General features: G+C 44.2%; 1 protein-coding gene across 3 annotated transcripts in view; it reads right to left on the reverse strand.

Moving 5' to 3' along the window:
• Window positions 1-10,968: 10,968 nt before the first annotated feature.
• The window catches only part of SMC3 (structural maintenance of chromosomes 3), a 38,682-nt gene continuing 35,345 nt past the window's right edge, over window positions 10,969-14,305 (reverse strand). For 2 of the 3 annotated variants that reach the window (XM_036265027.1, XM_036265028.1), the window contains exons 20-23: window positions 13,612-13,803; window positions 13,282-13,459; window positions 12,134-12,240; window positions 10,972-11,293 (exon numbers count right to left, since the gene is read on the reverse strand). In XM_036265027.1, the coding sequence (XP_036120920.1) occupies window positions 11,222-11,293; window positions 12,134-12,240; window positions 13,282-13,459; window positions 13,612-13,803 (549 nt within the window). In that variant the 3' untranslated portion in view covers window positions 10,972-11,221. Of the gene's footprint in view, window positions 11,294-12,133; window positions 12,241-13,281; window positions 13,460-13,611; window positions 13,804-14,305 lie in introns of all 3 variants that reach the window. The other variant, XM_036265026.1, reaches the window with a different exon arrangement.

A 14,305-nucleotide genomic window follows, 5' to 3' on the forward strand; every position in this document is an offset into this window, starting at 1 on the left:
CATGCACACACTGGGGGAAGTCAACTCTACCTCCCACCCAGCGGCTTCCCAACACACTATTGGCTCAGGATACCTAGGCCTGGATTAACTCTGGACTTCACCGTTTATTAATCTGGTGACTCTGGACCTGCTCCTAATTTAACCTTCAGTTTCCTCATCTGTACACTGGGTTCATCATAGCACCTGACTCATGGGTCTTTATATCTCAAATCCTCACCAAATGCTTGTTGAATAAAACCAGAGTCACCCCCAATCTATCCATTCATCCTCTATGGTACAGGTCCCTGACCCCCACTCTCCCCCACACCTCCCCTTCTTCCCTCCACCCCCACACCTACCCAGCTGAGCTTGACCTGAGTTGCTCATTAGGCCTCCCCCTCCCAACCCTGAGAGCTCCTGTCTCCATGCGTCTAGGGCTGGAGTGGGTGGTCAGAACGCTTAGGTGTTTAGAAAATGAATCCAATACTTGGAAATAAGGCAACAAGCCTACTGGATGCTCCTTTAAAACCACACTAGAGCACTGTCCACAGGCCCCTACAGGTCATCTGAGTCTCTAAGGAAAGGCCATTGTGTTTGATCCACTATTTTCTACTAACTGGGGCTCAGATTCTGTAAACTTAAATGTTAACTTCAAAGAAACAGAAGATTGAGAAGTTGGAAGTGATTCATAGAGTCTAGAAAGATAACCCCAGAGGTTATGGTTTTATTGACCTGTAGAATGTTTGTCATCCTGCCGGCCCCCTCATTAATGACATAGACGAATCTCTGGTACGTGCTCACTATATTGTGTATGAGAGGCGACTGCTCAACTTTTCGGAAAGTATGCTGCAGCCCAGATGTCATGTTTTGGAATGAGGCCAGAGTTGGGGTGGGAAGACCCCTGAGGGTGGGAATCGGCAGGAAGAAGGTTGAAGCCACTATTAGTGATGACAGGCAGCAGGATGGAGAGGAAGGCTGAGCTTACGGTGGGGACGTGCACCTGCGCCCCGAGAAGACGGGGACCTTCGGAGGCTGGTGGTAATGCTTGTGTGTTGCGGGGGAATAGCTGAGGGGGTGATGGTGGTGAAGCCCAGGGCAACAGGGAGCCAGGAGCTCATTGGTCCCTCCTCCTAAACCCGAGAGGAGGCAGATGAGAAAAAGTGGTCTCCATCAAAAACGGTCTCAGGGATGAGAGAATTCACAGGAAAACCTCAGCGGGATTAAAGGGAGGTTTCAGGTGTTGAGATTGAGGCTGAAGGTTCCAGAAGGCTCAGAGATGTGAGGTTTGGGGAGGAGGTGAGGCAAGAACAGAAGACAGCAGGCTGCAAGACCCTCTCCTCTGGTCTAGGAACGAGAGCAACAGCAGGCAGGAAGCCGGCAGGAAGGGGAGCTGAGTGACGAGGCCCGTGACCAGCGAGGCAGGCCCAGGGCTTCCGGCCAGAACAGGGCCTGGTGCAGATTCGGAGTCAGGGATGCCTAAGGTCAGCCTTCCGGCCGCGGGGCAAGAGCCACTGGGGGTTTCCTGGTGGCCAGACTCACTGGCGGGGCTAGAGGAGATGACCACTGAGTTGGTCACACTCATTTTGGCTCTTGGCTTTCAACAGAGGATCCCTAGAAACCACAGGTGTACAAGGAAGGTACTGAGTGCAGGCAGCAGGCGTCAGGCCCTCCAGCTGCAGACACTGGGGGCCAGGGCTGCCTATGCCCCGAATCCCTCTCCAGAACTGCCGGCAGGCATGGGCCCTCGGCGGGGCTCCAGGTCCCTTCTGTTGAGGAAGGCTGAGAGTCAAGCTGGGAGGTTTAAAGAGACTCACCCTCAAGACAGGAATGTGTTTCAAGCCCCCACATCCTGGCGCACTTCCGTGGCCGGCCAGGATGGAGGCGACTGGTTGGTCATCTCTGTTAACCCAGCCCTCCAACTCCAAGCCCTTTCTGTCTCAAGTTCTGCCATTCCCGCCCCGGGCCCCGGGCCCCAGCCCCGGGCCGCCCCGCACCCAGCTGCTGCCCACTGTTCACCTTCGTTCAGATGGAAGTTTCACTTTCTCTTCGGATAAAAGAAAAACCCCAGAGCCTGGTGCTTTCCTTTGCGCAGATGCCTCAGAAGGGATTTCTCCCAGGTTCACCATATTTTGTTCTGTAGGTCAAAGGGTTCAGCAGACATGACCTCACTCTTTGAGGCCAGTCGATTTTCCTGGTTAATAGGTATTGTATGTGGCCCTGCTGGGCCCTGACCTGCTGATTTAGAACCTCCAGGGGGAACGGCTGGAGCAATTGTATTTCCAACAACCACTGCAAGGGAACTTGATGACGAGACGAGGCCCGGGAAATGTAGGTGTAGATGAGAACCCCCGGCTTGCTAATGAGATAGTCCGTGGGGTCCTGCATCCATTTCCAAAGTTCTGGCTAAACTATTCCAGACTTTTACTATGTTCAGTCCTGGGGTGCGACCGAGGGGGCCCCCTGCAGAGAGCAGCTTCTCTCCAGCAGCACCCGCTCCCCCTTCTCTCTGGGGAGAACCAAGTCAGAGAGAACCAAGGCCAAGGCACCAAGAATCCGTGTGGGAGGAGTCACTGAGGGGCGAGGCGGCTGGGGTGGCACCGGAGACGCCCACTAGGGGGCGGAAGGCGCACCCATGGGGAGGCGCCACGTCGCTGCGGACCTTCGGGGAGGACAGGCCTGCGCCGGAGCCTGGCAGCCACCACTCAGAGGTGCGTGGCCGTGGGTGGGTGAATAGCCTCTTTGAGACTCAGTGTCTTTCCCTGGAAAATGAGAACAGCTCCTGTCAGCGCTGCTGGGAGGCTTGTCTGCCATAGGAAACATCAACCACTCAGCACAGGCCTGGCACATGGTAAGTGTCAGCTGCCGTTATCCATCATTCATTCAACAAACACTCACTGGATAAAAACGGCAAAAACAAACAACAAAACCAAAAGTACACAGACAAGTCCCTGTGCTCCCGGTGCTGACAGGGTAGAGTGTCTTCAAGGTAAAGAAAAGAAGACAGAGGTTTTTGTTTTTAAAGTGGCAGAGGAAATACACTGCAGGAGGAACAGAGGTTGGAGGCAAAAGAGGAGAGCCCCTGCCCCGGCCCCGGCCCCGGCCCTGGCCCCGGCCCCTGCCCCTGCTTCAGTCGGCTGGAGCAACAATAGACTGTAGAGGTCTCAGGAAAGGGGGGGTGACTTACTGACACCTCAGAGACTTCAACCTGTAGGATAGATAAAATTGTCACCCCTCCCTCTGAACTCTAATAGCATGGTGACCTGGAACTATTCTTAGTTCTATCAACTACCATATCCTTCTCTACCTCAAATGTCTCAAGTTACTACTTAAAAACCCTCCTACACCTGCAAACTACAAAGTGGAGAAGAGTGAAATGAGTTTGAGGGCCCAAGGAGGAAAGGGACAGTGGGGGATGGGCACAGAATCACAGCCCCGCTCTCAGCTGGGGGGGGGGGGGGGTGAGAACCGAGCCCAGGCTCTCCTCTGGGAAAGCTGAGCTCTGTCCGCTGGTGCACCATGTGCAACCTTTGCCCTTTTAAAAATAGGGAGCAGGGAATAGGGCTGGGGGAGGTGAGAGGAGCTGAAGGTTAACCGCTAGAAAATTCCAGACCCAAAAGCACTCAGCCAGCACCCTGCTCCGCAAGGATGCATGTGGTTCATACAAGGAGGGAACAAGGGGCTCCTGGGTCTGGATTTGCAACTTCTTCTCGGGCACCCTCCGAGAGAGGCTGCATAATCCAGGATCTGGTTACGACAGAGCCTTCTGCTCTGGTGGCCTGGCATCCCTGGGGCTGGCGTGGGGTGATGAGGCTGCAGGACAGAACACAGCTCCACACACACCTCCGGTTTCTAGACAGCTCTGGAGCCAGTTGGGCAGAGGTGCCTTCACCCTGCATTGTGGCTGGTGGATCTGCAAGTGTTGGCACCAACTTCGTTTGACTGCAAAAGGCAGCCAGAGAGGTCTGGCGAAGCCGGAGAGACCAGGGTTCTCTCTGCCTCCACCACTTTCTCACAAAGTTGTAGGCAAGTTACTTCCCCCTCATGGAGGCTGGAGATTTCCTCTTTTGCAGACTGGGGTTAACACCACCCACCTCCAACGTGTTGCCTTGAAGTGAGTGAGATGATTAAAAGGCCTGTTGGGTACTTGGTAGGTAATGAATAGCTATTAAGTCGCTTACACGAGGTTGAGCTGTTTAAATCAGGCGCATGCAATAAAAGCTACTGCTCTGAAGAGAAGCAAGCAGTGCGGTTGCAGGAAAGGGCTGCCGTTTCCTTAACAAGATGCCTTTAAACAGCTGCTGCAAGTACTGGGCACCTTGGCTAACAGCATCCGGTGTCCAGCTGAGCTGCGAGGAGTTAACACTTCACTCATGAACTTCTGCAGCAGAGAAATCTCGACTATCACACGGCCAATGCTCCTGGAACTCCACTAAGTGAGGACCTAGAGAGGAAACTACTTGGAAAACTAGACTGAAAAAAATGAAGGGTTGGCATGTGTCAAGGGCCCCCTCTAGCGGCGCCGGAAATAAAGTGCTGGAATGAGATCTAGGATATTGGAGAAAAAATAGCGGCATAGACAAAGCTGAAGAAAGCGTCGACCTTACCAACCTTTGCAGTCATCATTTCTAATTCTGAGGTGGTATGATAGACTTCTGTTTGAAAACCTCTTCTAGCAAAGGTCTGTGCCTTAGAAGTGGCATGGTTCTTGACTGTGTTACCCATTAACTGCCTCTGGGGCCTTAGTTCCAAATGATTTGTCTTTATACCCATGTCCTTCAAGTTCAATTTTCTACTGTGGTGTTTTTTCTGTCTCACATATATATACTTTCACGTTTCCAGTCTTTATAACCATTGTTATTTTATTATTATTATTGATCTTAGAGGAAGAAAGAGAAAGAGATGAAAGAAACATCAGCTAGCCTCCCACACACGTCCCGACTAGAGATCAAACCCACAACCTGGGTATATGCCCGGACTGGGAATTGAACACACCTTCCAGTGCATGGGACGACGCTCCAAGCAACTGAGCCAGGACTTTATAACCATTATTATTATTATTATTTTTATTCTCACCTGAGGACATTTTTGCATTTATCTTCAGATAGAGCAGGATGAAGAGAGGGTGGAAGAGAGAGAGAGAGAGAGAGAGAGAGAGAGAGAGAGAGAGAGACATCGACGTGAGAGACACATCGATTGGTTGCCACCCACACGACTCCAGTCGGGGCCGGGGACAAACTGCAACCAAGGTACATGCCCTTAGCGGGAACCGAACCCAGCCTCTCTGGTCCGCAGGCCAATGCTCTAACCACGGAGCCAAACCGGCCAGGGTATAACCATTATTTTTAATGGCTAAATAACTTCAGACTTAGTTCATGAGGCTAGAGCAGGACTTGGTATCACTGTACACTTGAATGTTTTATATAATGTACATGCCAGGCACTGGTCTGAACCACACAGAATCCATAAAAGATAGCATTCAAATGCTGATGTTCTTTGCAGTGGCCTTATCTCCACTGATGCAATGACTTGAGAGAGTAAATATATCCATGTTCTCCCTGAAAACCTAATCTCTATGCTGCCTCATCCCCCTGTGCAGTTACTGGCTGCCACAAGGGCTCTTACACCCAGGAGACTCTCTGTCTCTAGGAAGGGGAGACCGAGTGTCACACGGTGGCAGATTTATGGAGCAACCCTGGCATCTTCCAGGCAGAAGACTGGCAGCCAGTCCCCCTAGGACATTGAGACAAGTGATCAGGGTGTACCGAAATAGGTGAGGTCTAAAGAAAAGGGGGGGGAGGGTGTGGAGGGGAAAGGTAAAGAAAACGAAAGATGGTGACTCCCCCATAAAATCTGTTTCTCTAGCAGATGCTTGACCAACACGGTACAAACCTAACACAGCACCCTTCCCATTGTCATAGTTAACCAGGGAGAATAAAGAGCTAATACGTTGGGAAGTCAGCTCTATGGAGGCAGGAAAGCCCAGGTTGGTTTGTTTGTTTGTTTTTGGTACGTGCCCCTAGCGGGAACCGAACCCGGGCCTCTCTGGTCCGCAGGCCAACACTCCAACCGCTGAGCCAAACCAGCCAGGGCTGGAATGCCCAGGTTTCAAACGTTCTGGTTTTGCTGGTTACTAAGCTGTGTGTGCTCACTTAGTCATTTTGGGTCGATTAGCTGGTCAATAACCTGGGTTTCAAATTTCCTCAACTATAAAAGTATGAAACTAAAAATATCTTCTATCTCTGGGTCCTATGTGTAATTTAGCTTAGAGTGTGTTGACCAAAGTTGCATTTAAAAAGAGGAAATGCTTTACAAAATCTGAGTTCCTGCCAAACTATGATGCCTTCTAGAACTGTAACCGAAATCAGCCCACTTTGTCAAGAATTACTTAAATGAGATCACAATAAAAGCCATACCACACCTCTAGGCAATGGACCACTGAAATAGATTCTATCATTCTTTGCAGAGGAAAAGAAAGGGCTACCTGTTTCTACCAAAAGAAGTATAAAACTTAGGGAACAAAGGTATCACTATTGTTTAATCTTCACACAAAAGTAGAGGGTAATTTCTACCTAATCACATATGATTTAAAAAGAAAAAACTCTCAAGTAAGGAAGAAAAGACATTCCTAGGCTCTTGGTAGTAGCTTAATACCTTGCCATCACCAGTTTTAATGGCATCCAACGTGCATCTGTTTTCCAGTTACCCTTCCCCTGCTGAATATGCAAACTTGGATTACTGCTTCATGTTCCAGGTAAGGAGATACGCCTGAGTGAAAGGTGGAGAGGATGAAGAATGAATACCATTGCTACTATAAAAAATCTGTGACAGTGAATGCTTTCTGCATCTCTCTGGCAAGCACCCCAAGCAGCATGATACTGCTCCCAGTGTAAGGTGACCATTTGCTGGGTGACAGTGAAATCTCAATCTGTTTTCTCCCTTTGTGGGAAACTGCATGAAAGTGCTAGTCAGAAGTGATGGGGACTTCTCTTCCTGGTACTGGAACCCAGAACTGGGGGGCCTGGTGTGGGACAGGGACTCCTCACTCCTCGGGGAGGCCCTTCAGAGCCGAGGTATCCCTCCTGATTTTTATCCGCCACACGTGGGTGTGGGATGAGCGGTCCGCACCTCTGCCCTTCCTACCAGTATCGATGTGGCCGCTCCTTTAATTTCTTAGTTGTAGGACTCCCATTCAGCTCGATTTCAGGCAGTTCTGAGTGATAGTTGTTCTGTAGTTTAGTTGTAATTTTGATGTAGTTGTGGGAGGGAGTACCACATTTACCTACCCTGCCATCTGGACTGGAAGTCTTAGAACATTTCGCCAACTGTCTCTTTGGGAAGATCAGTTATATTATGAAAAAACTGTAAATAATATTCTGAACACTAGAGATTCAGCTAAAGGAAAACTCAATTCAAAGTCACAATATTCTATCCTATTTTTTTTTTATCCTCACTCAAGGACATTTTCCCAGTTTTTGTTCAGATAGAGTGGAAGGGGGAGAGAGAGGGAGAGAGAGAAACATCGACGTGAAAGGTACACATCAAGTGGCTGCCACCCGCATGACCCAAGCAGGGCCGGGGACAAACTGCAACAGAGGTATGCGCCCTTAGCGGGAACCGAACCCGGGTCTCTCTGGACTGAAGGTTGACGCTCTAACCACTGAACCAAACTGGCCAAGGCTCTATCCTCATTTTAAAAGTGCCTCTTGAGGAATTTCTGGCTTCCACTCATGAAGGAGTAGTAGTTCCTAAGAAACTAACTCTCCTGTAGATGACTACAAACTCCAGGGGTAGGGGTGGGGAATCAACCAGAAAAATAAAAGGTCTATATGTTGGAAAAGAAGAAATAAAATGTCTCTGTTTGCCTATGACATGATTGCCCATGGGGAAAATCCCAAAGAATCTACAAACAAATGTCTACTAGAATAAAGTTTTTGAGTCACCGGAGAATCCCCGTGGTGGCTGTACTTAGTCACTTGCTTCCAAAGAACAGAGTCAAAGGGGAAAAAAGTGTAACTTGACAGTAAGGATACTTGGCAAACAATCTTTGGCAGCCAACCAATGTAAACAATGCATGTTAATAACATATCATTTAATATGATGTGATAAGGACACATCACCCCTGTGTTTTATTTCACTCCAGGAACCATGCAAAAAATATTAGACAAACCCAAATAGGACCTTCTACATAACATTTGAAAAGTACTCCTCAAAACTGTCAAGGTATGAAAGATAGACTGAGAAACTGTCACAAACCAGAGAAGACATGACAACTAGTGTCTTCTGTGGGACCTGAGAAAAAAGGACATTAGTGGAAAAACTGGCAAGATCTGAATAATATCTGAAGTTCAGTTGATAAGCTACTAAATGTACCCATGTTGGGTGACAAATACACCATGGTAATTGCTAAGCAAATTGTGTCCCCCCCAAAAATTGTTTAAACCCCAAATCCCAATACCTCTAAATGTGACTGAACATAAGGCCTTTAAAGAGGTGATTAGTTAAAATGAGGCTGCAGACTGGGCCCTAATCCAATCTGACTGGTATCTTTATTAGGAGGAAATTGGACATGTAAGTTTATATTTTTTTAATGTTATGCTTCAAAAGATACCATTAAGTAAAAAAGAGCCCTGGCCAGTTTTGCTCAGTGGTTAGAGCGTCATCCTGTGGTCCAGAGAGACTCGGGTTCAGTTCCCGCTAAGGGTGTGTACCTCGGTTGCAGTTTGTCCCCAGCCCTGGTAAGGTTGTGCGGGTGGCAGCCACTCAATGTGTCCCTTTCACGTCGATGTTTCTCTCTCTCTCTTTACCTTTCTCTCCCTCCCACTCTATCTGAACAAAAAATGTAAAAATGTCCTCGGGTAAGGATAAAAGGAAAAAAAAGAAAGTAAAAAGGAGACTCACTGGCTGGGGGAAAGTATTAGCAAGTCATATACCTAACAAGGGACTTATCTCTTGAACATACAAAAAATGCTAACAACTTCTGTTATCTGTATTCTGTAAGAATACAAATAATAGCCCTGGAAGGTGGCTCAGTTGGTTGGAGCACTGTCCTATAAACTGAAAGGTTGTGGCTTTGATTCCGGGTCAGGGCACATGCCTGAGTTTCAGGTTCCATTCCAGGCTGGGGCGCACATGGGAGGCAGCAGATTGATGTTTCTTATGCGGCTGTTTCTCTCTTTCTCTTTCTTCCTTCCTCTCTGTCTAAAATCAATTTTTTAAAAAACATAAAAATACAAATAATAGAATTTAAACATGGGTAAAAGATATGAACAGCCATCTCACCAAATAAGATATACATATGACCAATAAGCACATAAAAAGATGCCTCAAATACATATTAAAACCACAATGAGATACCACTCAGAATGGCTATAATAATTTTAAAAAGACAACCAGTGTTGGTGAGAATGTGGAAAAATCATAAGCCTCATATATTACTGGTGGAAATGTAAAATGATGCAGCTTCTTTGGGAAAGTTTGACAGTTCCTCAAAATGTTAAACAGTTACCAAAGAACCAAACTATTCTAATCCTAGGTATGTGCCCCCACCAAATGAAAACATGTATCCACACAAAAACCTATTCATATTCATAGCAGCATTTTAAAGCATGTGCAACAAAAATTCAGCACTCTTTTTGGGTCACCAACCCTGTGTCCAGCCCCATTCTTTGGCCTGGGCACACCTACCAACTCCTCCAATGTAACAACAGAATGGCACAATTGCTTCTGTAAAGTGACATTTTTCAGATACTTGGGGGCTTTTTGGATATGCATTCCTTTGATGGCCTGGGCAGTTTCATGAGTGTTCTTAAAAGTGAACATGAAGATTGAACCTCCAATAATTTGCAGGATTTTTCAGGTTTGAATAGTGAACCATTTTTCAGAGGTCACTTCAGGCCACTTAGGGAAGAGAGCTCAATAGAGCAATTTTAAAACACAATAAACAAACAACAAAGACCTCATCTGACAAAAAAAGCAAAGCAAAACAAACAAAAAAATATTTCAATAACAATGTTTTCCCAAACTACTTATATATCCAGGAAAAAAAGGACATTTTATGGCTCAATTTTTTGGCTCTAGTGTTCCCAGTTACTCTTAAAACCACCTTCCCAAATTCTATGAACTACAATGTCATCTTAAATAAAAAATAATTTTTAAAGAACTGTTATACTTCCCTGGCCGGTTTGGCTCAGCAGTTAAGAGCATCGGCCCGCGGACCAGAAAGTCCCACTAGGTAGGGGTCATGTGGGTGGCAACCAGTCGTTGTGTCTCTCTTGTGTCAATGTTTTTCTCTCTTCCTCCCTCTCCTCCTCCTGCTCTATCTGAAGATAAATGCAAAAAAACAAAAACAAACACACAAAAACACTGTTATACTGAGTTTAAAGCAGAGGTTCTAACCCTCACTAAGAGGCAGAATCACCTGGGGAGAACTTTAGAATTAACAACGACCAGGATGCCACACCCCGATAGATTTTGGTCCAATTGGTATAGGGATAGACTCTGGCAGTGTTACATTTTTGAAAGTTTGACCCATGGATTTAAGTATACAGCCAAGATTGGGAACCACTGATGTAATTCAATAAAACATGAAACCATATTTTAAATAGCTTTTAGATCAGTGGTTCTCAACCTGTGGGTTGCGAGCCCTTTGGGGATCAAACAACCCTTTCACAGGGGTTGCCTAAGACATAACAGTAGCAAAATTACAGTTCTGAAGTAGTAATAAAAATAATTTTATGGTTGGGGGTCACCACAACATGAGGAACTGTATTAAAGGGTCGCGGCATTAGGAAGGTTGAGAGCCACTGTTTTAGATAAAGGCAGACCATTTTTTAGGCAAAATGAAATAGATATTTAAGAAAAATTGGTTTCTAATTATACAACTAGACAAGAACACAAAATTAGTCATAAAACTGATTATTTAATTGAAGCTATAAAAAAGAGGCAATATAATTGATAAAATAATTAGGAAACGATATTTAGCATGTTCCAAAAGATTTCAAACAGGAACAGGGACACTTTACAAAAAGTTGTGTGGGAAATAAAATTCTTAAACTATACATAAAAATGTAACATTACAGAGTATCTTATAAAATACAATGACAGAAATATAAAAAGACTGTGTGTGCTCTAAATCTGAAAACTATTCATAATGACCAGATATTTAGGTTTAAATTTACAGTGGCTGGGTATGAGAATCATAATACTATACACATCTTCCAAACCAGTGGGCAATAGCTTCCAATCAACCATGAGTGGTATCATCTTCTACAAAGTCTTTGGCCATCTCTGCTGTGATCACGTCGATATGACTAACCTAAAGAATAAATGTAAAAATAAAATCTGTTAAAATCTTTTTTTTTTTTTTTTTCCCTCACCCGAGGAACATTTTTCCATTTTTTGTATAGATAGAGTGGGAGGAAGAGAGAGGAAGAGAGAAAGAGAGAAAAACATCGATGTGAAAGGGACACATCGAGTGGCTGCCACCCGCACAACCAACCAGGGCCGGGGACAAACTGCAACCGAGGTACATGCCCTTAGCGGGAACCGAACCCGGGTCTCTCTGGACCGCAGGCCAACGCTCTAACCGCTGAGCCAAACTGGCCAGGGCAAAATCTGTTAAATCTTAAACATATCCGTCTTTCTACTGTATAGGGCAATAGGTAAAATATATAGCCTATCACCTATAAATTTTACAATATAATTGATATATCAAGTCAAATGATTCTAAAACACTGACTGATAAACCTTTATTTATGATGGTGTTTGTTCAATGTGTAAGTTTAAAAATATTCTGCCTTTTAAAACTCTGATGATATGGACAAGTACTTATACCTAAATATTATTTTGCTATTTCAAAGAACCTTGAAGCTTAAAACACCAGGAAAATCTGTGTGGGCCAGCCAAATATAAATCAATGTATGTAACTGTTAAAGACTTCATTAAATAAGCACTAAATACACTAAGGAAGATATTGTCTTGATGCCAATGAAAATAAAATCAGTACAATGAATGCCATAAAAAAACTGCTAAATCTCAGGCATTGGAAATCAAAGTTTTTTCTTTACAAAGGCATCATCGAATAAGCAACAACTTTCTAAATTTTCTTTCATGACTTAAGTAACATGAACTTAAATTTCATGTAAAAAAAAATTACCTTATTTCTGAACTTTACACCATAGAATTTGTCAGCTGATTCAAGCAGTTCAGGCCTAAAAGTAGTTGTAATAAATTGAGCATGCACAGCAAGTTCCATAATCATATCTGTAAAAAAAAAAATAGTAGTAAGATCCTTTTCTCAGTAGGTCTTACAATTTGAAAAGCTACTATCTTTACTCTAATTTAAAATTCAAAACAGCCTGTTACTATTTTTCATGCATACACCTTCAAAAATGATCACCTTAATTTATTAAATTAGAAATAAATCTTTAACCCCAATATCTTAAAGTTACAGAATATAAAGAAGTAGCAAGATAAGTTTTGTCACACAAAAACAAAAACACCTTTTCTCTGCTACCCAGTGCCAAAGATCTTTTTTTTAATTGATCTTAATGGTGTTTTTTTTAAATTTATTGATTTTTTTTAGAGAGAGAAGAAAGGAGAGAGGGTAAGAGAGAGCGCGCGAGAGAGAAACATTACTTTGTTGTTCCACTCATTCATGCATTCAGTGGTTGTCTCTTGTATGTGCCCTGACCAGTAATAGAGCCTGCAACCCTGAAGCATCAGGCTAACGCTCTAACCAGTAAGCTACCCAGTCAGGGCTTCCCCAGAGATCTTTTGAACTTACTAAAGATAAAATACAGATTCTTTAAAAACAGAATCAACACTGTTTATGACAGGAACTACTCAAACATTGAAATACAAGTTTTAAAATAAACTTCTACATAAAAGTTTAAAGGAGGATTTCATTCTTTTTCTTTTTACTGATTTTTACAGAGAGGGAGAGGAAGAGAGAGAGAGGGGGAAAGAGAAATATCAATCGGCTGCCTCCCACACAGCCTGGAGACGGGATCAAACCCACAACCTTTTGGTGTACAAGACCATGATCCAACCACTGAGCCACAGCGGCCAGGGTAATAGAATTTTCAACTGAGTTGAAGAATTACATCTTTCTCACAGAACTAAACTTTGCAAAGTAGTCTAATACTAATTTTTTAAAAACCTGTTAAAAGAGAACTTTTATTTACTAAATATACATCCTGTCTCGTAACTCCAAATGTCTTAGGCAACAAGAAATCACCATAAAAGAGGTAAACTATCATTTTAAAGCACATTCTCATTCTTAATATAAAAGCAAAACTGTACCTGACACAGCCTTTCTGTGCTGAGCATCCAGAGCTTGGTCAATCTCATCAAACAAGTAAAAAGGAGCTGGGTCACATTTCTGAATGGCAAAGATCAGAGCAAGAGCTACCAAGGATTTCTGTCCACCTGAAAGCTGCTGCATTTCTCTCATCTCACCTTGTTTCCCTGTAAATGATACCTAAGAAAACATGTGAGTCAATATCCTATAGGAGTAGTCACAATCCCCTCCTCAAATTAAACAGCATACACTGCATCAATTTAGATCTGTACAATATTCTACAAATTCTACTACGATAATCACTGAGGAAAACTGGATGTAAAGGTATTTACCCTAATTCCAACTCCAGTGAACTGGTCCACTGAGGGGACACTACTTTGTGACCCAGAACCCCTCTCACTTTCGCCACTGCCTTCTCCTTCATCCTGAGACTGACTGCCCTCCACATCTCCTTTCTTCATCACCAGAGTAGCTTTGCCACCAGGCACCAGCTTCTGGAATACTTCACTGAAGTTCTTGGAAACCTTTAAATAAATAAATAAATAAATAAACAAACAAACAAACAAACAAACAAATAAGGCTAGGTAGGTGTTCATTTGAATGTAAGTTTTGCTTAGACGGAATTATACATATTAATGCTCAAAACAAAGCCAAATATTTAAAAGCAATCAGAATTATGTTTAATATGTATTTTTAAATTAATTTTTTTGAGGTGGGGACAAAGATAGGGAGAGTAGGGGAGGGAGGGAGAGGGAAAGAGAAAGAGAGACATTGACCTGTCATTCTAACATGTTTCTGCATTCATTGGTTGATAACCTGGCATATCAGGATGATGATCTAACCAACTGAGCTACCTGGCCAGGGCCAAAAGTTTTTTTTTTTAAGAACAAGAATAACAGATTGGATCTTTTTTTTGGTACGTGCCCCTAGTGGGAACCGAACCCAAGACTCTCTGGTCCGAAGGCTGACGACGCTCCAACCACTGAGCCAAACCAGCCAGAGCAGATTGGACCCTTTTAATAACTG

This window comes from Molossus molossus, unplaced genomic scaffold, assembly GCF_014108415.1.
Source record: "Molossus molossus isolate mMolMol1 unplaced genomic scaffold, mMolMol1.p scaffold_m16_p_17, whole genome shotgun sequence".
In the NCBI taxonomy this organism is placed as follows: Eukaryota; Metazoa; Chordata; class Mammalia; order Chiroptera; family Molossidae; genus Molossus; species Molossus molossus.